This window comes from Ictalurus furcatus, chromosome 11 (assembly GCF_023375685.1).
Source record: "Ictalurus furcatus strain D&B chromosome 11, Billie_1.0, whole genome shotgun sequence".
Taxonomy (NCBI): domain Eukaryota; kingdom Metazoa; phylum Chordata; class Actinopteri; order Siluriformes; family Ictaluridae; genus Ictalurus; species Ictalurus furcatus.
The window spans coordinates 26,725,854-26,753,310 of NC_071265.1; the positions used below are offsets into that span (position 1 = coordinate 26,725,854).

Here is a 27,457-nt window from a genome sequence, read left to right on the forward strand (position 1 = left end):
AAAAGTTTGAAAACAACAACTAAAAAACAAATCAAATAAAGGCAGCATGTTGGTAGCACTACTGACTCTCAGCTCAAGGGTTTGCAAGTCGACCTGTGCTTGGGTTACTGTCTGTGTGGGGTTCTCCCTGTGTTTGTTCATGTTTTCCCAGTGTCCTCGTTGGTTTCCTCCCGGTTCTGCGGTTTCCTCCCACCTCACAAAAACATGCCGGTTTAACTGGCTTAGCTAAACTGCCCCTAGCTATGACTGTGTGAAAGTGTATTCATGGCGCTCTGCGATAAACTGATGTCACATCTAAGGTGTATTCTAATCTTGTCTCCAGTGTTTCAGGGATAAGCAGTTACTGAAGATCAATCATTTATTCCATCAATCAATCAATCAATCAGTCATTAAAATAGACCACAGAGATTCATTTGTAGTCTGATTCTGACTTTTTTTTTTTTAAAAAAACATTTGTTTATTAATTGTAATGTATACAGCGATTCTTAAGGATGATTTTGCAACTATCTTTTGGCATATCATGTAATATTTTAAGTAGGTGTATTACTAATATTCTGTCAAAAAATGCAGAACCTATTTCATTGCTATTTAATTGCTTTTGTTTTTCTTTGCTACTACATAGATAGATAGAACAGTAGCTAGACAGCTGGCTTGCCTTTGGGGGTTTCTGGCCTTGAGGGTACCAAATATAGATCGGCACAGTCCTTAGATGCCAATTAAATGAAAAAGCCAAGCAGCAAAGATACTTTCACACCAAGTATGTAAACTGGTCAATTAACCTTTTCTTGAAAGGACCTTTAAAGTATGCTGATTCAGTGGTTCACTGGCTTAGTGGTTAGCACGTTCGCCTCACACCTCCAGGGTTGGGTTGCGATTCCCGTCGCTGCGGAGTTTGCATGTGCTGCAGGGTTTCCTCCGGTTACTCCGGTTTCCTCCCCTGTAGGCATGCCATTGGCATGTCCAAAAAAGTGTCCGTAATGTGTGAATTGGTGTGTGAATGTGTATGTGATTGTGCCCTGCGATGGATTTGCACCCTGCCTTGTGCCCCAAGCTCCCTGGGATAGGCTCCAGGTTCCCTGCTAACCAGCAGGATAAGCGGTATAGAAAATGGATGGAATGCTGATTCAGGTAAGAAGTTCAGGTGATGGGTGGCATTACAGCCTATGTGGATGTGGACATGTTCTCCCCATGTCTCTCGGGGTTTCCTCCAGGTTTTTCGGTTTCCTTTCACCTCCCAAAAACATGTAGTGGATTGGCTTTCTTAAATTGTCCCTACCTGTGAGTGTGTGAATGTGTGTGTGTGCATGTTGCCCTGCGATGGACAGGTATCCCGTACAGGGTGTATTCTCGCCTCACACAGTGTTCCCGAGATAGGCATCCCGAGATGTGAAGTTTTTCAGTAAGCTGGGAATAACACAACTTGAAGGAAACGGTTTCAAATCATAGACCACACAATATGTATAAGAAATATAAAAATTCTATTTTCATTTATTGAAAATCCAAAATATAAAAAGGTTTCCTGAGAGCATTCTGAGGTTTCAGTGCAGAACAATAAATAGTATGCTATAACTATAAGCATCTCCTTTACAATCAACCCATTCAAGTATCTATTAAATGAAAGATTATGAACAGCCCTGTTTCCCTCATTATTACTTTACAAAAGCTTCAAAGCTGGGAAATATGATCAACTTTTAATGTGAGGTTAAATAAACTATACGGTAGCACAGTAAAGAGCGATACTTTCCATCACCATGACAACAAAAGAGAATATCAGTCATAATATAGATCTAATTTTTTTTCCTCCATATTATTTCCCTGAAGCCATATAAATAAATATCATACAGTATAAAACATGTATACAGTTAGTTCCCAGTTCCTAAAAGCGTTCCTACATTGACCTTGGGTCCATAAGCATAAATATTCAAATTATTATTTGTTGAAGCAGGTAGTGGTGTGCTGGTCCTGACAAATACTGCGGCGTTTTACAATGCTTGCAGCTGCCTGGAGGACGTGGTGGCGCTGACGCAGATTACGTCTCTGCACATGCTCGTTATAGATCTCAGTCACATACTTGGCTGGGAACCAGCCCCTCTCCCCATCAGGAGTCCTCCGACCCTCCATTAAACCTGCCACGAGAAGGAGTGGAGTATGTTACTGGGTTTCTCAGAGCTTCCAATGAGGTGTATTTGAAAATGAAGCAGGTTAGTGGTGTAATGCTATAACACTATCTGGATTGGTTTCTGTGTCTGTTTTGTGCTCCAAATATCCGATCTGTATTTGGATTTACACCTGGACGTTTAATTAGATATAAACCCTTATACTATACCTCTGGAAAACACTTGAAAAACACAGACGTAGAAATGGCAGCAGTGTCAGCATGATGTGTGAATTCTGGCTGTGGTAGTTCCTCAGCCTCAGCTACATCACTCCAGTTCATAATTTCTCAATTAGAGATAAGCACAGAACTGTTTTTTTTTTCTTTTATTTTTAATCACACTGGTAGTTTGTAACTATCTGTGATTTTGTTGTGATAAAATTTCGTTGGTGCAATTTCCTCAGGATATAAATAAAATTAGTAGCTTAATTTAAACCACTGTAACCCCGATTAGGCAGTTTCTAAAAGATGAATGAATGCAGTAAATGCCTTGCGTGTTAATGAACGTGGTCTTTCTTTGTCCTGCAAGCTTCATATCTGACCGCTCACTACAACCCACATTAAAATAAAAAATAATACACGTTGCACCTCCTATTCATATATCCATCTGTATCTGTTTAGGACATATCTGTTCATTCCAAATAGTATATTTGAATTTGGTTACATCCCTAAAGAAAGTTGTGTTTGGAAGTAACTAATGGAGATGGGCATGTTTCACATGGTCAAGCAAGTCACCAGTTAGGGAATTTGTGCTCCCAAAAAATAAGTGCATCACTGACTACCTTAAGACATTTTATGCACAACATGTTTACAGTATGCACTGACGTCTTCTAGAGTACATTCTTGAATGTGTTTTATAAAGTCCCTGCTGAAAAAAACCCCTGATAGAAACCGTCATAGAAGTTGAAATGGTTTTAATGGTTATAATGGGAATTGTATTGGTTTTAATGGAAACTGTAATGGGTGCTGTGGGTCTCTACTGGTTACCATTAAGTAGAAATAATGGTAATGGTTTTAATGGTTATCTGATGGTTTGTAATGGTATTTGTAGTGGAAACCATTAGACCAGGGGTCTATAAGCATATTAGTACATCTGTTTTTAAATTACCGTCAGATGTTATCTGGATGATGTTGACTATGTCCTCTGGCTGTAGACTGAGCTCTCCAGGTTGTTGTCCATTATACGCTTCGATACATCGCACCTGAGGACAATCTGAGACATAAACAATATATCATTTACGTGATTCATTAACACTGCGAGTCAAAAGAAAAAAACTGGATTTGCAATAAAAACACGACTCTGCCCTCTAGTGGGAATTTCTGAGTAATACAGAACTTTCACCAACCGTGTTCCTGGAGATCTACCTAACTGAAGACTTCAGCTCCAACTAGAATCATGCTCACCTGACCATCTAATCATTGTCTGAATAAGTTCATGATGAACCAAAACAGGTGTGTTAGATTTTGGTTGGAGATGAAACCTGCAGGAAGGTAGATTTCAAGAGGGTTGATGACCACTGATTTAGGGAGTGTTCTGTATTACCTCAGGTTGCCATGTCATTAAAGATAGAGTTGAATCTTTTAACATCTAATATGCAAACTGCACGTTAACTAGAAAACGCAGCCTGTTTTTGCAGATGAAATACCACAGGAAATGGCACGTCTGTATGTCGGTCAGGGTTGAACGAAGTACTTCGCAATTATAGTTCAGTGAATGTATAGATACTGTGTCAAAGTCTTACTCAAATACATGTTGGAAGTATCCAGCAAAAAATTTACTCAAGTAAAAGTAAAAAACAAAAACAAAAACAAAAAAAAACAAGGAACAAAGCTGCTACTTGTGCTTGTACCATCTAAAACTGTTAGGAAATGCTTTTTTGTTTTAAAAAAACAAACAAACAAACAAAAAAAACTACACGGTTTTGCCTGAAAACATAATTCAGTCTCTTATTTGCAACATTAACCATTAGCTAGAAATTGACTTGCTACCTAGCCAGTTAGGTTAGCTACTGGAAACACTGCTAATCAAACCTGACATTAGCAAAAACAACAGCCCAATTTAGCTAAATATAGCCAAAATTTTCAAATTAGATGGAGTTAATCTGATTTCTAAAACCTTCTTGGGAGGCAAAGAAGACACCTCATTTTATTCAAGCCTTTGCTAAGTCCAGCGTACTGAAAGCTTTTACTGAGGTAAGGCCAGGGGTGCTCATCCTCAAATGCACATGGATAGCTATGGCGCTAACTACATTGTGTAGCATGGGAAGTTCACCACAGATAACAAAATGGCACCATTATTGAGATTTTTGTCCACGCTGATTTGATGCTAAACTAAAATGATGTATTGTCATTTATAATACAGTGCTGTGAAAAAGTATTTGCCCCAATCCTGATTTCTTCTGTTTTTGTGTATCTCATACTAAATTGTTTCAGAAATGAAAATCTAAGATTAAACAAAGGCATTGTGAGTAAACACAAAATACAGTTTTAAATGATAATGTTATTTATTGAAGCAAATAAGTTATCCAATACCGACTGGGTCTGTGTGAAAATGTATTGCCGCAGTAGTTCCTAATTCTCCAAATCTATGAAACTGCATTCATAATGGGGTTCAGCTGGACCAGATACAACCAGGCCTGATTACTGCAAACCCTGTTCAATCACATCAACACTTAAATAGAACTTTTTCAACAGCATGAAGTTGGGTAAAAGGTCTTATGGAGTAACACACTACGCCAAAGTTGAAAGGAATTCCAGAAATGATGAGGAAGAAGGTGATTGAAATACATCAGTGTGGGAAGGGTTATAAAGTTATTTCAAAGGCTCTGGGACTCCAAAAAACCACAGTGAGAGCCGTTATCTCCAAATGGAAAAACTCAGCACTGTAGTGAACCTTCCCAGAAGTAGCCGACCTTCCAAAATTCCTCCAAGAGCGCAGCAACTAGTCATCCAGCAAGTTACAAAAGAGCCAAGGACAACATCAAAGGACCTACAGGCTTCTCTTGCATCAATAAAGGACACTGTTCATGACTCCACTATCAGAAAGACACTGGGAAAAAATGGCATTCATGGAAAACCACTGCTAACCCAGAAGAACATTAAGACTCGTCTGAATTTTGCCAAAACACACCTTGATTATCCTCAAACCTTTTGGGAGAATGTCCTGTGGACTGATGAGTTGAAAGAGGAACTGTTTGGAAGACAGGGATCCCGTTACATCTGGTGTAAACCAAACACCGTCAAGCATGGTGGTGGCAATGTGATGGTGTGAGGATGCTTTGCTGCTTCAGGGCCTGGGCAACTTGCAATAATTGAGGGAAACATGAATTCTGCTCTCTACCAGAAAATCCTAAAGGAGAATGTCCGGTCTTCAGTCCGTAAGTTGAAACTCAAGCACAACTGGATTATGCAGCAAGACAATGATCCAAAGCCTAAAAGTAAGTCCTAGTCCTAGAAATAAGTGAAAGTGATCTCCAGTTATTGGAAGCGTTTGGTTGCTGTTATTGCTGCTAATGGTGGCACAATCGGAGTTTAAGTTTAAGGGGGCAATTAGTTTTTCTCATGGGTGATAAGTGTTGAATAACTTTTTTTGCTTCAATAACAAAAAAAAAAGAATTGTGTATTGTGTGTTTGCTCGGTTGCCTTTTTTATGTTGTATTTCGTTTGAAGATCTAAATCTATTTAGTATGAGACAAACACAAAAACAGAAGAAATCAAATACTTTTTCACAGCACTGTATATAATGTAGCCATTGACTCAGATTGACATTTGAGATTCATAACGAGTACGTTGCAGGTCTAAACAAAAATAAAATCTAATAAAAATGTAAAGAGTAAAAATTATTTAAAAAAAAATTAAATACACCAAAATAATACATAAGTATAGTAATGAAGTACTCAAATATTTTCTACCCCTGGAGTTCATCCATCCCTCCATTTTCCATACCATTTGTCCTACACAGGGTCATGGGGAGCCTGAAGACTATCTCGGGGGAACTCGGGGCACAAGCCGGGAGACACCATGGACGGGGTGCCAACCCTTCGCAGGGCACAACCACATACACATTCACACCATGGACAATTTGGAAATGCAAATCAGCCTACAAGTCTTTGAACTGGCGGAGGAAAGCCCCAAAGCATGGGGAGAAAATACAAACTCCACGCACATAGAATGGAGGCAGGATTAGAATCCCCAACCCCAGAGGTGTGAGGCAAATGTGCTAATCACTACTCCACTGTGCTCCCCATGTATGAGCTACTGCTAATTAAAAAAAAATAAAGACCCCACCCATCTGTCCCACTCCAAGAAATGCTCTCAAATCTGTGTTCTGCAAACAGACACCTTTCTCCGAATCTCAGGCACTTACCCCACTCCTCATACACTCCTTCCTCACTCCTCAGCACCTTTAGCCAGCTGTCTCTCTCTTCTCTGAGAACAGAAAGAGTGTGGAGATTAGCAAATTGACCTGTCAATCAGACCTTTAAATCTGTACCTGTAGTACAGTTATCTACTGGGAAGTATTTTTTTTATTATTGTTCACGATAATGAAGATTTTATCGTACGCATTTTTTCCAGTGGTGGAATGTAACTAAGTACATTTACTCAAGTACTGTACTTAAGTCCAAATTTGAGGTACTTGTACTCTACTTGAGTATTTCCATTTTATGCTGCTTTATACTTCTGCTCCACTATATTACGGGGCAAATGTTGTACTTTTTAATCCACTGCATTTGTCTGACAGCTTTAGTTACCAGTTACTTTTCAGAGTACAATTTTTTCATACCCTTCCTGTCCAGTGAAAACTGCGTATCTCCAAATGTGGTGATTTCGAAAGTTTGTGATAAACTGAAGGCTTAAGTTTTCCTTTTCTGGGTAAAAAAAAATGGTCCTATTCTTAATCTAAATGATCTTATAGAATATGATGCACCACTGTAGTTTAGATTAAACTAACCAACAGTATACAAAGTAGTTAAAATTAGCTCAAATATCTACAGCAGTAAAATGATGTATTTGGATTAATATTAATCCAAAAACATCATATATATTAGTAAAACACTGACAGGGACCTCGCCACGTTACTGCGCAGTGAGTATGGTTACTTTTGATACTTTAAGTACATTTTGCTGATAATACTTAGATGCATTTAGTTAAGTAAGTTTTTGAATGCAGGACTTTTACTTGTAGTGGAGTATTTTCATAGTGTGGTATTAGTTCTTTTACTTAAGTAAAGGATCTGGATACTTCTAGCACCACTGTTTTTTTCCACATTGTAATGGACAATCAGTGGGTGTTAAACTTACCATTTGGAGGTATACATTTACTGACTGTAGACCATTTGTTGCTCTGTGCAATTTGTTAGCCCCCTTCTACTGTGTTCACCAGTGGAAAGGAACCACCATAGGACCACTGCTGACCACATATCATTTGGGTGGTGGTCCATTCCAGCACTATGTTAACGCAGATATTTTAGCGTGTGCTTTGCTGGTATGTATTAGGTGCAGCAGATTTGCTGGGTGTTTTAACACCGCCATGTCATTGCTAACCAAAAATATCCAGCAAACAACAGTGCTGTCAACAGAAACTGACACTAACGAGTAGCTAGAGGAAAACTGTGCGTGGAAAAAAGAAGAGCTATAGTCTCCAGTGTACTGTGTCTAATAAGGTGGTCAGTAGTTGTACACAGTCAAAAAGTTCCTGTGCCTGATGCTTGTACCAGCACCACAGACACTACCATGTCAGTGTCACTCCTGCCCTGAAAATGGTCAGTGATTATACATCTACAAGGGTGCCCATATATGGTTGATGCATCTAACGAAAAGACCAATGACTGTATTTACATGATTATTTAATAAAGTAGCCACTGAGTGTATACTGTAAAAAAATTATATTTATATATATATATATATATAGATAGATAGATAGATAGATAGATAGATATAAAATTAATTTTATTCTCCGTCTACTCACAGTGTGGAAGCCTGCAATAAAAGTTGGTATGACATTCCTCTGTGGTTCTTCAAAATAGCCAGTAGAAATACTCTGCTCATATCATACCCTTCCAGATCATCCTCCAATTTAGCACCCTCTGTGACCTCGATGAGGGAACGGTGGACATGATCATGCACCACATACCTGTCTGCCCTAGATGTTGTCATTTTAAAATGCAAGTTACACACACACACACACACAAAAATAAATGAAGGAGACGTGCTGTTACTAGCAAAGAACAGAAACAACAGAATATACACGTGCAAGCACAATTGTAACTTAAAAATATTCTTTATTTTGCAACATGTGGATATCATGGACATGGTCTACATCATTATGTATTCTTTAGAGTTCATCCTTACCCTTTCTTTGAGGCCACCAGTAGCATATCATTGAAGAGGATCAAATGGACAGGGCCATTTTTCTTCTGGACAAAAATGCTCTCAATCAGAGCGAGCTGTGTCATTTCACCATCCCTGATCAACCAGCGAGAAGATGACACTAGCGGCAAGGCCTGAACGACAGACCGATAGAAAGAAAGAAAAAGGGCAAAGACAGAAAAAAGAAACACAAACACAAAGAGGGAAGCAGAGAGAGAGAGAGAGAGGGAGAGAGAGAGAGAGTGAGTTTAAACTGCTTTCACATATAGGAAGGGAAATGAAACCGTTTTTGTTTCATATTCATTGAAATCAAAGAAAACAAAATGATTTCTTTGACGGAAACGAATATTTTAACATCAAGTCACCTTGTACTCAAAGTCTATTTTGTTGGCAATGCTGACAAGCTCCTCAATCTGTTTCATCTTACCCACTTCCCTATTGCATATCTCCAGCACCTACAGACACAAAAATAACTCATCAGTCTAGGCAAATTTCAGCTATAACATGGATTTCCAACTCAAGTTGCAATACGACATTTGAAACACGTCATATATCACTAACAGTCCAAGAGAAAACAAGGAAAAGGCTGGCTGTTATAAACAGCGATAAATGTGGGAATGTTCCTCGTACTTGGGACAGGATTTTGCTTCCTCCTCTACCCACCTCTGCTGTTTTTCCCCCCTCAGACATGATTCCAAACTAGTTAGTTGAGGCACTGGGGCAACTGAGGAAAATGTATAGTGAGTTCGGAGCCACAGATGGCCAACATTTATCTGACCATATATATGAATATTGCGGCATCAGGGAGGTCGAAGCTTGACAGCGAGCATTATAAAAACAATGCATTTACTTTTTTTTTACTGGCACACACTTGCAGCCAAACAATACATCCCTGCTAAGACAGAGAAAAGGGACAGAAAACAGACCACTGCTGAATGGTAGGCATAAGCGATGCATGTGTTTTTATTTATCCACATTTTTTTCTTCATATTTTGCATTTATTGTCACATGTTAATGTTTCACACGTGGGGCATGTGATTTCATTTTTCACATGATCGTGTATTCATGTGATGTCACGTGGTCCAGGGCACAACATGGTGACCATCACATGTTTTCACATGATTCCTATGAGAAAAACATGATTAGGTTTTGAAAGGGTGTTTTGCTAAAACTATATATATATATATATATATATATATATATATATATATATATATATATATGGTATACTGTAGCTCTTTGTACATAACAAAAAAGAGACTTAACTATGATGTGATTTATTAAAGTATAAAGTAAATGGATAGGAAGTATATATATGGACATAGTCACATGACCTTATTAAGCCCCTAAAATATTTAGTGGCACATCTACAAGATTACACAAATCTTTGTATTGTACTCTTGAACAAGAAATACCTCACTTTCAAGACACCGCTATATTTACCTCAGAAATCTCTGTCAGGGCTGATTCTGCAGAGGCCTGAATGTCTGACTTTGAGGCTGTTCTCTTTACGACTGTCTGCAGTGGGAAACATTTTCAGACTGAATCAAGATACATCATGTTCACTGAGTCCTATTTTATTACTGCACATTTGGTTCTCCTCTCTGACCTCCATTAAGACCTTGAGGTGGGAGATCCTCTGAAAAGGCAGCGAGAGGAAAGAGTCGAGACGCAGCCGATTGCAACATGGATCCTCCTCAAGCTTGTTTAAGATCTCCACAAAGCGAGGGCTCTCCTTCCTGACAAGAAGAAACCAAAAATACGTTAACAGCTATAATAGCACGCAAGTAGAATAACTTGTAATTAGTGCTTATTTTTGTATCAGTACAGCATTCGTAAGCCTTTGATTTAGGCAGGGTGGGGCACCTTGAGGTTAAGTCACAAGCTCAATGTGTGTGTCGTAATGAGAGATATGAGAGCACGGACCCTTAACAACAAGATCACGCTCTGAAAATGAACAGCTCATTTGGTATCATCAAGTCTCCAGCTGCAGTAATTATTGAGCTTCTTGCTTGCAGTCTTGACTCCGCAGTACAGATGGCAGTCAAGCTTATCAGATCAGGTGTATTTTAAGATAATTAAATCACGATTTATACCTCAGGTTGATGAGTGTGTGCTTCTGGCATGGCATGTTGCGGATGTAATCCACATAAGCGCCGAATGGTCCAGTGGCGTAACGATGGACAACATCACAGAGAACGTCACAAAACAAACTGGAGCCCAAACTCTGAACCATTGAATCCAGGAAGCTACAATAAGACCCAATCATATAAATAGTCACAAACATCCTTCTCTTGATCATGAATACTGGGTTATTATTTCTAAGGTTTTCTAAAGTGATGACTCACTTCTGGCTGATCTCTCTCATTTTGTGCATGCTGGAAAAGAGTGTTTTTTTGTCTTGGAGCGCTATAGCTGAATTGAGTTCTGGAAATTCCATGAAATGATTCACAACGACAGTTAGCCGTTCAAGATAGGACTGCTCAGAAGTTGCCACTTCATAAATACTCTGATGTGAGGACAGAGAGAGAGAGAGAGAGAGAGAGAGAGAGAGAGAGAGAGAGAGAGAGAGACACACACATAAATACAAAGAGATCATACTAGAAAGAGAAGAAGGATGATGTTAAGACAAGATATGGTAAGATCTTTTGTAGACCCCTCTGCTGTGAATGTAATACCTCCTGAAGGAGAATCTCCTCCTTGGTTATTTTGCTCAGGATTCCACTCTCTTTCACAACACAGCGTTCCTGCCATAAGCTCTCCTGTAGCATCTTCCAGGAATGACCATCCTTGTCTTTAGTTTTTCTCTTTGAAAGGCTTCTTGTCCTCCTAACCTTCCAGCCTGAAGATAGCATTGTAGCAGCACTTGATTCAGCGCACTTTGCTGAGGTCTGGAGGGACTGACTGCGTGAACAGCTGGAAACTGTAGTTGGAGTTTTGCTTGAAAGGGATAATTTCTTTCGTTTTGTTTTATCTGCACTGCTTTTCTTCTGAAATGGAAATAAACACCATTTGGGTCGAGAGCAATCCAGCTCTTCAGAGAACATAATTTGGACCAACACATACTTCATGGTTTTGGGTTTCTCTTTGGTTTCACATGAAAATACTGTATCTGGCATACCTTAATCCTCAAACTCCTGAAGATAACATTCTCATTGTCCTGATGTTTAGACTGCTCCTGAGCAGCCATCTGTTGTTTATCCCACTTCCTTGAACTAGGAATGGGCTTTTGGGATGGTTCACCACTTGGCTCAGGTTCATTTCCTGATGGTAGAGAAAGAATATAATTTTTTTTGTATGGCCTGTATTACTCACAGACATCAGTGCCTTAATCACTAGATTAAGACAGAGAGAGAGAGAGAGAGAGAGAGAGAGAGAGAGAGAGAAAAGGACAGAGATCATTTATCTCTGTCTTGAAGATCATACTACTTTTCTTGTTTATGGGTTAGACGTTTGTTGTGTTACATTAATAATATATACATTAAAACATAAAATGTATTCATTTTTTATTAATAATGTAAGTGCAATGATTGTAATATAGCATTGTTATATATGTTATTTTGATTTAATAATTAAAGTAATTAAATGATATAAATTTAAATAACTAAATAATAAACTATTTAATGAAATTACTGACTTTTAGGTGCTGTGTCATCATACTTTGGCATGTCAGCTTCAGCATAAATGCCTCCATCGTTATCATCAGTAGTACCTGCTTCTGTGAATAACACATAACACTGGAACTGGCAGTCTGACTGAGTGTGTGTTTTTGACCATCATTTCCAGCCCTATTTACTAATATCCTTTCCCTGTGTCTTAATGCAGATGTCACTTTACTCAACACCAGCCACGTGAGCAGTCTTATGACTGAAGTTACTCCCGAATAATGAACCTTAATCTAAAATCTAGCTCAACTAGGCTTGCTCAGCATTTTTTTTTTTTACATGCCACAGAGTAAAGTCGAATATTAATTGCTAAATTGTATAACGCAGCAGATCATTCAGGAAGCATCTGCACTTGTGATGTTCCTCTACTGAGTTATTAAGGTTCGTCAGGTTTTCCCTTTAATTGGTCCCCCATTTGTTTTTCACCAGAAAAGTTGTATAGAAAATCTGTATTAACTAGAGCCAAGAGAACAAAAGAACTTTACTGTGAACACAACATAGTGCAGACCTCTTATGATTAACACTGAAGTGTGTATGAAGCCTCACCATTCAATATCTGCCATGGCGTTTTGGGAAGAGGTCTTGCAGATAGAGGAGGTATATCTGGAGGGGCTCTTCTGGGTGGCTTATCATCTTTATTCTCTAAGTTAATGATATAATCGTCCTCATGCTCTTGGGTTTTCTTTGGTCCATTCTTACTGTCATTATGACACAAACAAGGACAGCAGGGTGGGCAGGCTGGAGGAACAAAATGGTTCTCCCTGGATCCATCTATGAGGAGAATTACAATATATACATATGTGTAATTATGTACTGTAAACACAATAAAATTAACGTTGATCCCCCTCTGTCAACGAACTTTAGATGAGAAAAGCATACTTCAGCTGATATTGTTGACATAACCAAACATAATTAGGCCAAATGAAAGGACATGGATCAATATTTCATAATCAAACTGACAAACAAATATGTGACATACTTGGGGCAGGATTGTCCGTGTTACACATAGAGGCTTGATCAGCATTGCCAACTCGGTTCAGGGTTTGCTTTTGGGGACCAGGTTTGTGTAGACGTGGTTTAGGGGTTGGCCTGTATTGTGTACCACTGTTAGTGCTGCTTGGAGGGGGATCCAGGACCTTCTGTGGTGTACCCCCTTTCATTAGGGGTTTAGGGGGTAAGGGGGGTTTGTTGTTGATCCTACCGTTTGTACCCATACAGCTGTCGTGTGATCCTCACAGCCCTGTGGAATTAAGATAATTTCCTCACTTTTAGCATGGAATTTCTTATCATGGCTATGAAAATTCAATTAAACAGTTTCATTCCCATTCTTCCTTTTTTTTTTTTAAAGTCTAATTTAATTTGGATTTATGTGACCAAGGGTGGAAATCCTTGAGTAATTCTGCTTCATTACTGTACTCAATATTATTGAAACTGAATGCTTGTACTCATAAACATACTTTTTACTCCTTACATTTTCATCTTGACCTTGAAAGTACTTTGTCAAAAATCTTCAATGAGATATTTCTCTCGGCCAGCAGTAATGCCAGTCAGGTGTGTTCTCACTCAAGTCAAATGTCATTACACTATTTAAGACAAAAATGGACAAGCTGAAGTCACGCTTGAGTTTTCTCAAGATTTACCAATGACATACACAATGACATCTCCTTTGCCTTCCGCATAAAAATTATATATCAACATATAAAAAATTTCTATCACATCTACAGAAGCATGTTATGTAAATTTGCTAGCTAGTATTGTTTTTCACTGCCAACGTCATTTTGGAATTCGTTTCCACATGGTTATTAAACGCTAGCTAACCAGCAAGCCAAATAATAGATTTGTCTGAGTTAGCAGATTAGTGAATAAATATTTCATAATATGAATCAGTCATTTAATCAATCAATCAATTGCAAATATTTACTCTTTATTACTTGAGTATATTTAAATGTAGATAATTTCTAACTTTCATCAAGTAGATTTTGGCTCCCTATTTTAACTTTTAACTGAGTGAGAATTTGATGCAGTACCTGTTTGTGGCCAGCACAAATTTCTGTTGCTATCTTTTCAGAATGTCAGTGTGTGTCAAATGCATGAAATGGTCTTGCACCTGTATTAACACTCACCGTCCACTTTAATGGGGAAAGCTTGTACATTTATGCAGTTATCTAATCAGCCAATCACGTGGCTGCAGCGTAGTGCAAAAAACTCATGCAGATACAAATCAAGAGCTTCACATAATGTTCACATCAAACATGAGAATGAAGAAAAAGTGTCATCTCTGTGACTTTGATTGTGGCATGAATGTTGATACCAGATGGGCTGGTTTGAGTATTTCCGAAACTGCTGCTCTCCTGTGAATTTCACACACAACAGTCTCTAGAGTTTACACAGAATGGTATGAAAAACAAAAAAACATTGAGTGAGCATCAGTTCTGTGGGTAGAAACACTTTGTTGATAAGTTGGGGTCAGTGGAAATGGCCAGGTTGGCTCGAGCTGGCAGAAAGTCTATAGTTACTCAAATAATCACGCTTTAAAAACGTTTTAAGCAGAAAAGCATCCACATTGGGTTCCACTCTTGTCAGCCAAGAACAACAATCTGAGGCTATCATGGGCACAGGCTCACCCAAACTGCATTCTGAGATGCTTTTCTGCTCACCACTATTATAAAAAGTGACTATTTATTATATCCTTCGTGGCAGCTCAAACCGGTCTGGTCATTCTAATCTGATCTCTCTCATCAACAAGGTGTTTCAGCCTACACACCCTCTGCACACAGGGTCTTTTTTTTTTGTTTTGTTCTATGCACCATTTTGTTTAAATGTCAGAGACTGTATCATTGTGTGTGCAAATCCCAGGCGATCAGCATTTTCTGAAAGACTGAAACCAGCCCATCTGGTACCACCAACCATGCCATGATCACGGTCACAAAGATCACACTTTTCCCCATTCTGATGTTGGATGTGAACATTAACTGAAGCTCTTGGATCTGAATGATTATTTGCATTGTGCTCCTGCCACATGATTGGCTGATTAGATAACCGCATGAACGTACAGGTATACTGGATGGTGAGTGTATATTGTCATATGCCTTTTTGTATTGTTGTTCATGTGGGTTTACTTGAAATTGTACATTACTCTTGTCTTACTGTTGTACAATTTATCTAGCCCTTTATATGTACAGAAGCACCTGTATTGTCCTTTCTACCGACTATTGTATGTTGTACTGGAGCCACTGAATAAATTTCCTTCCATTGTGTGTATACTAATAAAGTTCATTACTTTTAATTTGATACGGTCAGATGGAATAAATCATATTCTAATATGAAACAGGTTTAATGTAGTAAACCTTAAAATGCGATGAACCAATAATAACTGTTTACTGATCAGCTAAGTAACATGTACTATTTATTCACGTTCGGACCTGCATGTAGAAAATACTCCATATCTCAATCCTCCATACTTCCCCGCCCAACACACACACACACACACACACACACACCGGAATTACTAGCTAGGTCAAGAAGCCAATACAGCTGTGTTTGCACTTTCTCTCCTCTAAAACATGGGGAGAGCTTTCGTGCTCATGCCCCTGCATGCTGTTTATTGTTAACATTACTGCAAGAACGGAGTCTGCGACATTCCTCCTACTGTGAGAGAAGCAATTTATTGCCCAAGGCGGTTTCTAAAATCTCCCTGAGAAACCCCCAATCTCTGAGGAATGCTCTGATTGACTTAGCGGGAAAAGTATGTACATGACGTTGGATACAGGTACAATGGCGATTGCATTACAGCACCCTTAGAAATAAATTGTACCAATCTGTAGCTTTTCTTGTCATTGAATTATTACAATCAAGGGTGCATATCTGGCACTTTTACTATGTACTGTAGCTTTCACTTGTAAACATGAGCACATTATTAATGTAAGGTACAGTAAGATGAATGAATGCATAGGTATATAATGGGGCCTTAAGGAACACTAATTTACCTTTAAAGCTTTATTATTAAAGCTAATTAAAGCTACACCACATGCACCTTCCCAGGTAAAAGATACATGCTAATAGTACAAAAGCTGCACCTTTTCAGTGCCAAGAAAAAGTAGTTCGTTACATTTATTTCTGTGACCGTACACAAGTAGGTAATGAGGGGTTTCAAACGGAACAAAAACAGAATGTTTCAGTCAGAACGAAAGTACACATAGATGTTAGAGCGCAAGAGGGAAGTCAAAAGTAAAATCAGAAGTTATTTTATTTGATAATTGAATACACTATTTAAAGATACAGTGAGATTTACCTTGGAGTCGTTGAGGCTTTCACATGGATCTACAGAGCGGGTGTTTTTAAAAAATTCTCTCCCATTGTTCAGGATCGGTGACCATAGATTTTGGTGGGGGTAAGATGATATTAATAATTAAATAGCCTCAAACAAAATTAGATATTATACAATACACCATATACAAAATATATATAATACACTAATTTCCAATTAGAGAACAGAAAGTTGGAGTCTGGTCTAAATGCCAGCACCCCCAGCACATATGAATAACCTAACAACAAAGTTTTTCCTTAGATGAACAAACTGAACATCCCTGACATAACAAATTTAGCTCAACAATCTTTTAGATGTTCAATGACAGCTTTACTGAAATCAGACATTATTGTTTTAATTATGATGGTTGTTACAATTATAATGGTTCTGGTTGCTGATAATTGCATTCCAAAGACACATTAAAAACCTAGCTAGTTTCGTAGCTAGCTTGACAACAGTGTAGACTATACTTGCTCATCACATCCTTCCTAATCAGCAAAAGGACTGAAAACTATGGACTAAGAAGATTGCAGTGCTCACTTTGATAATTTGCACTCAAAGGAATTATTATGGTTCTTATCGCCATTGTCGCAGTGTGTGTGATGAACACAGTACGTGGAACATTAACCGTCCTGTCCGCTGCTCTTCCCTCACTCATAAACAAAATGTTCATCTAGCGAGCATGGGTCCAGCCACGACGTGCCTCTGTAATTCCTATTTTTGACCACTATGTGCTACTCAACCAAGCTAAATGGGGTGCTGAGAATGCTGCTCTGTATGATTGCGCAACATCTAGAAAGGCGATCAAATCAATGGAACCTTGTCTACTAGCTGTTGAATAGCAACACCTCTCTCATCACTCAAAAGAGTTCATTAGTATTTTAACAGAGTTCAAATATGCAGTATGGTGTTGTGAATAAGGACATTTTGAAGATTAACATTTGTTGAATGGCTGAAATACAATGGCTGGGCTCTTCCCCACCTCAAGTTCAAGTTCAAGTGATTATATTGTCATTACAACCACATACAGTTGGTACAATACACAGTGAAACGAAACAACGTTCCTCTAGGACCATGGTGCTACATGAAACGACACACTGACCACATGAGGCGACACAGAACGAAATAAGATCTGCAAACATTCTACATAAAGTGCACGTGCAGACGTGCGCTAAAAACACAGGACAGTACGGTGACTACTAAAACAGGACAATAGGCACAGTAAGTGACAGTGTAGTGCTGAACAGTACACAGTTCTAGTGTGGAAGTGTCTGTTGTAACAGGTAGTGCAGAAGGTAGGTGCCAAGGAGTAACAATATATTTCAAAAATGGTATCAATGTAAACATAACATGCTATGACTGAGTACTCTTATAAAGATCCCTGCTTCTAAAGATAAGCAATCGCAGCCATTTTTGCAGGTTATGCTGGAGAAACAGGTTTTATTTGGCTTTTATATTTTCCCTTCGTCTGTTTAGTTTCAATTTCAGTTTTTGTTATTATAGTTTCATTACTGGCATGTAACACACAGGGATATGTCAGGGATATGACTTATTGAAGTGTTTGAGGTTTAGGGAGATCCACATGGATTTGGTTTGAAATTGGAATTTTTTAAAATAATTTTTGTTTTATTAAATTTATTTTGGGTGCTGTGAGATGGAGAGTTTGAATCTTCCAAATGTTGGGGAGGGGTATACAGTTTGATGAGTGTCATGAATTTGCAAAACAAATCAGCCTGCTTGAAAAATATGTTTCTCAATTTGTGGTAAACAACGTTGGCTCTTCATCAGTGTCACTTTCTGTCCACAGCATCCTCTCCACTAGATGTTTTTATTTGGCACAGATAAGCAGGTGTTTAAATCCCATAGCACTTTGAGACAAAACAGTGTTACTACCAGCCTGAAAGGAAGCATTCGGATCTATTTAAAAAAAAAAAAAAACCCAGCAGCTTTAGAAAGATTTACAAAGATCTACAAAATCTAAAAAAAATTGTTTTAATCTAAAGCTTTTTTTAGTAAGTAAAAGTAAGTAAAATGTATTTGTATGGCACGTTTCACACAGCAACGCTGACCAAAGTGCTGAACAGAGTACAGAAAGTAAAACAGAAACAGAATTAGACCAAATAAAAGCAGACAATAGACAATAGAAAAAAATCAATAAAAAATTTGTTTAAACAATTAAAAATTTGATCAAAAAGCCTGGCAGAAGAGATATGTTTTAAGCCTATTTTTAAAAGTGGTAATAGAAGGTGCGAGGCGGATGTCCAGTGGCGGTTGATTCCATAGACGGGGGGCAGCAACAGCAAAAGCTCTATCCCCCTTTGTTTTTAACCGGGAACGAGGGACATGCGAAAGAAACCTATCAGAAGATCTTAGACATCTGTTTGATGAATGTGGTTTAAGAAGATCCTCGAGATAGGAAGGAGCTCGATTATTAAGAGTTTTAAAAACAAACATCAGAACCTTAAACTGAATCCTAAAACGGACCGGGAGCCAGTGAAGCGATGCTAAAATTGGGGTGACACGATCAAACTTCTTAGCCCTGGTCAACAGCCTTGCAGCTGCATTCTGAACCATCTGAAGACGAGCCAGAGACGACTGAGGAAGACCCGAGTATAATGAGTTACAGTGATCTAAGCGAGAAGTAATAAAAGCATGAATAACCTTCTCCAAATCCTGGAAAGACAAAAATGTTTTGAGTTTCGAAATAATCCGTAGTTGATAAAAACTAGTCTTAACGACCGAATTTCTCTGCTTGGTTAAGCAGAATTCTGAGTCCAGAATGAAGCCAAGGTTCCGAACCTGGGAAGAAATTGAGGGAAAGCGTTTATGGAGCTCGTTAATGAGACCATCTCGCAATCTCAGGGGGCCAAAAACAATTATTTCAGTTTTGTCTTCATTAAGTCGGAGGAAATTATTTGTCAACCATTTTTTAATGTCATCCAGACAGTCCAGCAATGGCTGAATGGAGTCACCAGCTTTCAAAGGAACGTACAACTGGGTATCACCAGCATATAAATGAAAAGAGACATCGTGAAAAGAGACATTTTTTGAATCAAGACAAGCTATCAAGACATTTACATGGAAAATGATGACACTAGCGCACCCACACCCAGTGGCAGGGATCTTTTTAAGACCCAATGGATGGGAAATCCATTTCCCCATGTGAAGAAATTCATACTAACAAGAATACTAGTCATTTAATGCTAGATAATTGGAAAATCTCTTGAGAATGTTTTTTTTATATATATATATGGCAGAAAGAGGCTTATGTAAATGGACTCAATTGTACATCATGAAATTTAGAGCAAAAGGCTTACATGGGTAAGTTACATAAGAAAAGGTGATACCACACAAATCTTGTCATAATTGCAACTACACATCAACACCACTATAGACATACTTTCATATCTTGATAAAAGGGCAAAGAAGGTATGTATAGTATTTCAAATATTGTTCATAAGATTACTTGAATGTAGGTGTGTTCAGTTGGGTGTTTTATTAACATGCTATGGTGTTGTTTCTTCTGTGATGAAGGCAGTAGTTGACTACAGCTCAGATGTCCCTTACCGCTTTTATCACAAGATAAACAACTCCACCACTCTGTTCATTTGTAAAACACCCATGGGAACACTGTAATTCCATATTTGGATAAAATCTATTCACACATACCAACTGTACACCTTCAAATCTGGCCCACGAGGTCCATGGTCATGCAGAGTTTACCTCCAATCTCAAACTCACAATTGTTTTTTCTTTTTACAGCAGAATGCTAATATAGAGGACTTATTTCTGTCAAAATTTCAGGTCCGTATCTGGTCCCCCACCAGAGATATTCAACCCGAAAATGAGTGATTTTTTATTTTTTTTTTTGCAAAATTGCATTTTCTTGCCCTCACAAAAAAAAAAAAAATAAGAGAAGTCTCTAAAATGTTCTGCATGTACATTATACTTACCTAGGTATTCCCTAAAAAATTAAGACTGAGACTCAAACCTGTCCCATTATAAACTGGCCCTAAAAGTGAAACTGTGAGCAAACTTGAGCATTCCATTTGGACTTAAGTTCTAAGTCTAAGGAACAAGAATGTGCAGAATGTTTGTATATGTATTTTGTACCTACTATGTACCTACACATGTACCTTGTAATGTGCTCTGGAGATCAGTTTTGGTTCCAAGGAGCTAGGACCATCCTAAGCCGAGATCTTGAGGTTTCCGTAAACAGCTTTATAAGCAAAATTTGTTGTGTGCCATGACACAGAGATGGCTGTCATAGTTACACCAAGACAAATAAAATAAATGAAAAAATGGTGATTTTGCAATGCCAGTATTATAATGTATTATTATTATATTTATATAATTATATAGTATTATTATTACAATGCCAAATTAGGAAAATTAAATACGGTCGAGCAACCAATTTTGCAATTATTGGACCACTTGAGCTGGAAAGACCCCAAAGTAACTTACAACTAAGACAGGATACAATCATGTTAAGGATTACACAAGACCCCCTAACAGTTCCTTGGCATCCAGTGGATTCAAACATCTAATCTTCCAATCACTAGCTCTAAACCATAACCCTGAGTACCACTGTCCCCTTTGAGCCAGTCTTTCAATATCATTATAATAAGTAGCTGAGCCAAATTAAGTTTCGTATACCAGTTGTATGCATCTGTGATGCAAACTAGCATTTGTGTGGTTGATTTAGCTGACGTACAGCCTTAAAAACATTTAGCTTGCCTTTTACTTACACAATTTCTTTATAAATAACACAACAAAGAATTATATAAACACTTACCGCTGTTCAGCTCTTCCTTACTTCCTGATCATAAATCAGAGATTAGCCCACTTCTAGTATGCTTGTCCTGTGCTCAAATGACTAGTCTGCCGAGTTCAGCTGTTTTTCAGATATGCACATGCACTCACACACCCACACTAAAGGAAGAGTGGAGACGTAGATGAACATGATATTAATTTAACTGTCCCTACCTGTACTGCGATCCCGCCCACTTACTGGAAAACAGGTTATTCTTGGAAGGGGACTTATCAGGAGTCTTGTCAAGAGAAACTACATCTACCACTGCTAAAAGTTACAATGAACTGCAAATTTTTTGGCACCCTCGATACGAATAGTCAAGAAAGATTGTATAAAATAAATGTTACATACAACAATGACATTTTTCCATTCAAACAATAGAAAAAACAACTTTCCTGTCCTGGAAGAAAAATCATTCTTACGAGACTTTCTTTTTTATAAGAAGCCTTTTAAAAAAACCTGAAATAAATACAAACAAATTTCCATCCTGGAAGAAAATCTTTTAAATTGCTCTTTCGGTTCCCTAAAATGCAAAGTAATACAATGTAAAACCACATTCGTCATCATGGGTGAAATCCAAAGACCTTTTAGCACAAAGGACACAGATGTTCACCTACACATGGATACAAAGAACCATGTTTTCATTTATTGTGTGTGCATGATGTGCTAAATATTGTGCATGATATACTTTAACATGGTCACAAGATACTAAATCAAGGTCATGAAATCATAATGAGTGCTTTAGAGCAGCGCACAAATGAACCCATCCCATCATAGAAAAAAAAAACCTTTCACATATAATGACACTTTAGTGAGCTTGATTTTTCCAGGTTGTCATGTTAAACTAAACTGTGAACAGAATTTATTTCACCATGAGCTTGAATTAAACCAGATCTTTTTTTCATGGTCTCTATCGGGCTCTGTTATAACATGCCCACAGAGAGCTTTGTGTATATCCATCTATATCTCCTGTGTCCTTCCAGCTAATAAAGGGGAGAATAAGGGCAACTGACAAGGGCAAGTTGGAACAATATCAATATCAACAACAAGTTACACTGGTGATGCTGATTAGCATCCTATGCAGCAACCTAATCATAGTTCCCAAGAATTTATCAAGAAAAATCTGATTTTGAAGTATGAAAGTAATTTTAATCTTTTGGAGAACATTTTGAATTATGCGTTTATTTAGCATGTATGCAAATGAAACAAAAATAGGCCAGTTTACAAAACGGTTAAAGTCTCTGTTAAAGTCCCCGTGAAGTGCCTTGAACTGAAACATGAAGTCAGAGTGGGACATACCAAATGGCTCCTCCCTCCTTTTAAATAGCCAATAGCATTTAGCTTACCCCACAGCCAGGAAACCTGCAAGTGTTGGGGGCGGAACACTTCAGATTCTAGAGAGCATTTGATTGGACAGAAAATCTGATGAGATGTTGAAGTGTAGAATGATGTCATCAGAATTGTTGATCCATCTTGGTGGTAGAGAGAGAGCGAGAGAGCGAGAGAGAGAGAGAGAGAGAGAGAGAGAGAGAGCCTGTAAAATTTGAATGCATATATCTTCTAAATGCAACATTGTTTTGGAGCACACTAGCTTATAGATAACCTTAAGGCTAACATCGTCATACTAAACGTCTATTTTGATTTCATGGGGATATTAAAGGAGGTGACACATCTCCTTTAGTCTTACACAATTGAGTTGTTACAACTGACCCCACACAATGTTACAACTGACGCCACCTATGGGCTCAGCATTTCGTTCCTTTACACTACATTTGGGCTCAGGACAACTAAGTGATTTTACAAATATAAGGCTCAGCATAATGCTGAGGTGTGCGAGCTTGGCAACGAGAGATATGGAACTAACATCTGAGTTGTGGCCATATTGTAGTTCTCCATTCAGAACCAGTTATGGCAGTTTGTCTTTAGAATTAAGAAAAGAAAACTCCAGGACCCTTTACATAGCTAATGTTTCAGGTTACCACTATATATTGTTGTACACTTTGAACACTTATTACATAGCAAGCTGAACAGCATGATGAGATTAACATAATAAATGACACCAGTTACACAAACAGAATCTTCAGTTTATCGAATTAAAATGATCATCTAAGTCAGTCATTGCTCTTCTGGGAAAATAACGGTACCCGGTCACGATGCAGGCAGCACATGCAGCATTGCTTGGAAGCATCCGTGGGGAAATTGTATTTACAATATATATAGTGTTGAATTTAGTTTCATAGGTAGCCATCATTTCTGAGTTTGTTTAAAAGTCGTGATTGCGTGTTTAAATGTTAGCGTGTGCGGTTTGCCTGCACACATCTTAGCTCGCCTCTACTCGGTGTGGTAGGTTTCATGGTAGGTTATGGAGCAAAGAATACATCTGCCCACGGGATGTCTGACGCTTTTAGAAACCTAAAATATGTCACGCTGAACATTCACAGTTGTTAGGACGACTATGATATAATGAAAGGAAAGTAAAAGTAAAGTTGTGTTCATTTTTGTTTCATTTTATGTCATACAGTATCCATCTTCTATACCGCTTATCCTACAGGGTCGCGGGGAACCTGGAGCCTATTCCAGGGTGCATCGGGCACAAGGCAGGGTACATCCTGCATGGGGTGCCAATCCATCGCAGGGCGCAATCACATACACATTCACACACCCGTTCATACACTACGGACACTTTGGACACGCCAGTGGCAAACGTGCTAACCACTAAGCCACTGTGTGCCCTGTCATACAGTATGTTATATTTTTTAATTTATCTTTTATATAATATTTTCAAATTTGTATATCCAACTGTATAATTAGATTTTTGTTTAAGTAGGCTATCAATTTCGTTATTAACCTGAGGCACTGTAGCAAGAACAGAATTTTATTCAGATCAGGAAGTAAAAGCCTATGACAGTTGGACAGAAACGCTGTCCAGCGTCTGACAGTGCATATCAAATGCATTGCTCATGTTAAATATACAATATGACCTCCAGAACCCATACATAAGAAAAGCCAAAGAATACCTTCAATGCCTATGAACATTACATTACCCCTGCTGCGGTATCCATAATGATAGGGTCAGATTGGATAATAAGATTATTAATTGCTCTGTATTGTTCTACCAGGTCTAAATCTACATCAAGCCTTGTTTGAAGTTCTGGATCTCAGAATGCAAAATAAATGCCAAATGGACTGCACTTATATAGCACCCCTTAACTTTAATAGTTCTACAAAGTGCTTTACACTGTTTCTCATTCACCCATTCACACACACCAATGCAAGGTGCTAGCCTGCCATCAGGAGCAACTTGGGGTTCAGTGTCATGCCCACGGACACTTCAGCATGTGGGCCAGGAATCGAACCGCCAACCCTACGATTAGCGGACAACTCGCTCTACCACCTGAGCCACAGCTAAAGTATATTGCTTCTTTAACAGTGTTCTTTTCCAATATGCACAATTGTCAATAAAAACATCTGCTACTGATCTAAAGGCAGTGGGTTGCTCTAATTCTAGTTAGGTAAGCGTTAGTAATATTTTGTTACATATTCTGATTGTTTTGAGCACAGTCAATACCGTATATCACATAATACGATGAGGCAGTATGGTTCACTTTCTCTCCATATATGAAGAGTTATTGAGCATTAAACACTGTCAGTAGTACCGGATGGGTGAAAAATAAGCATTAAAGTGTAATCATACTGAATTTCGTGTATCAGACTCTATCAGATAACCTCAGAATGAATGTTAATATTAAATACAAATACAGGTACATTAGAAAGCATTTCATAATTTGACTGGTACAGAATTAGGACAGATTCTTTAATTAGGATCAAGTCAGTAAAAGAATGATCTCTGGCAGATAACAGTATACAATGTTTGTGGTGAATTAGCAAATGGTTAAATAATGTTGAGTTATTCAGTTTTTTTAAAATTAGGACTTGGCCCCATCTAGTGGGTATTAGCTTCTTTTATTGACACAAAGCAGAGTGAAATGGAAGACAGAAACTGTACCAAATGTTTACTGGTACCACAATCATAGAAAAATGAAAATAGAAGATGCTAATAATGTTCAGCAACATAGTTTGTGGTATTCACCCTGTTTTCTACATTTTTTAATGTTACACCTAATACTGAAATGGACTTAGTGTGGATTATATGTCATGAACCTGACTGGGGGATGTGGAGATCTCTGTGACAGCACCAGGTGATCCTGGACCAACATGCATTCTGATGTTTTAAAATTCAGAAGTATTTGATCTGTCTGTGCTTAAGTCAAAACTCCCAGACAGCTATAAGCAAGAAAACTGGAACCTCTATTGCTTTGCCAGAGACCCTGGTGTATCTCATCACTCACCTCTGAGAATCTGAAGGTACCATCACCCTGATTGATCGGTTTTCTATGCCATGCCATGCCATCGTATCCCTGTCCCAGGTCTCCCTACTGCATTCCAGAAATCAGAGGTTGAATATGCCCATAACTCCCTCATCCACTCTTTGTTGAAGCCTCAGTCCATTCCAATGCTACCTGTCTTTCCAGCTGCCCCTGTTCCCATGGCAAATAGCAATTACAATGAAATAACGGACAGCCGTCTCCAAACCTGTATATTTGAAATAAAAATTTAAACTCCAAACATGTTTTAAAAGTTATAAACTGCACCTTTAAAGATTAGCCTAATGTGTATTTTTTTCTTTTTAATGGAGCAGTAACTCAAATCAAGATTAAACACAAACCGGTGATCTGACGACACGGAAAATGTCATGGTCAAATGAGAAGTCGGCTCACCATCCCCCCATCTTTTTCCTGTCACTGATTTACTAATGCTAATCTACATGTAAGTGAAGGAGTTCAGTACCATGTGTTCAGGGCCTAAAAATGAAACAGATTATTATATATGAATACAGATTTTTTTTTTTTACAGTGTCCTAGTGGGGTAATATATTGTTAGGATATATAGATGATAGTTATTGGTGCAACATACAGTATACAATGATACTGACTAGATATAGATGTCCCCCCACCCAATAAATAAATAAATAAATAAATAAATAAATAAATAAAATTTGAGGTGGATTTTGTCCCTTGAAATATGCTCCAAGATTTTTGAAACATGGTAGATATATTTAAAAAGCAAACATACCCGACTAAATTGTTATTTCAACAATACTGAATAACAGGTGCTCTGTTTCAAACTGTCCTGTTACTAATAGCTCACCGCTTTATCTCAGAGTTCTTAGTTTATCAGTGTGTGCAGTGAATGTGCCTATCAGCATTGTACATTTGTTCTTCAGAGAAAGGTCACACACATTCACACATGTTTAAGGGACTTTGCCCCACAGGTAGAAGTATAAGAGGGACCCTGTGCACCTAAACACCTCTAGGTCTTAAGCATTTAATTTTTTATTACATATTTTAATATACCTATATGTTAATTTTTAAATGTTGTGGCTTATGTGTATACTTCATTTGATTATAAAACTGGCCCAGTTTATGTGACTTTACAATAAGGGATAATTGCCAATTATCCCCTATAGATTGCCAATAATAGCTTGGCAATAGGATAACCTACTAGCAGAGTCTGCTTTATAGCTTTTCATGCTTGTTTTTTTTTTTTTGTGGAAATTTAGGTTTGTCTTGTGTAGTAAAACCTGTTGAGGTACTTCCATGAACAAGTCAATCTTCCTTTATGTTAAAATACTGACATTTCATTGTGCATTTAACACAACAACGTGTAAAAAGTTAAGCTGAGCACTATCTCAACAGACAGCAATACTGTGTAGAAGCAGAAATCTAAATATTTTGTATACTCAACAAAATAATCACATCACAAACATCTCAGAATACCGTATAACTTTTACATTGCCCTCTAGAATCAGTGGCACCCCTCATAAAAATGAGAAAAAAAATGAGAGCCTCTCCAAAACGGCAGGTCTTGTGGGGTGTTCCGGTATGCAGTGGTTAATACCTACCAAAAGTGCTCCAAGGAAGGACAACCTGCTAACCAGCGAAAGGGTCATGGGTGCCCAGGTCTTATTGATGCACGTGTGGAGTGAAAGCTAGTCCATTTGGTCCGATCCCACAGAAGCGCTACTGTAGTACAAATTATTGCAAAAGTTAATGCTGGCTATATTATAAAGGTGTCAGAACACAGTGCATC

At 38.1% G+C, this 27,457-nt stretch overlaps 1 protein-coding gene across 1 annotated transcript; it reads right to left on the reverse strand.

The window, feature by feature from the left end:
- Positions 1-1,459: 1,459 nt before the first annotated feature.
- On the reverse strand, positions 1,460-25,924 carry LOC128614959 (ephexin-1). Its single transcript, XM_053636709.1, has 19 exons — positions 25,657-25,924; positions 22,654-22,779; positions 21,290-21,426; positions 20,631-20,755; positions 13,168-13,428; positions 12,735-12,959; positions 12,161-12,241; positions 11,645-11,787; positions 11,202-11,513; positions 10,872-11,032; positions 10,620-10,772; positions 10,133-10,262; positions 9,967-10,041; positions 8,889-8,978; positions 8,506-8,657; positions 8,123-8,296; positions 6,522-6,583; positions 3,264-3,368; positions 1,460-2,126 (listed from the first exon to the last, which is right to left on the reverse strand). The coding sequence occupies exons 5-19, from the start codon at positions 13,400-13,402 to the stop codon at positions 1,930-1,932; spliced, it is 2,295 nt and encodes a 764-aa protein (XP_053492684.1). The 5' UTR covers positions 13,403-13,428; positions 20,631-20,755; positions 21,290-21,426; positions 22,654-22,779; positions 25,657-25,924; the 3' UTR covers positions 1,460-1,929.
- Positions 25,925-27,457: the final 1,533 nt, after the last annotated feature.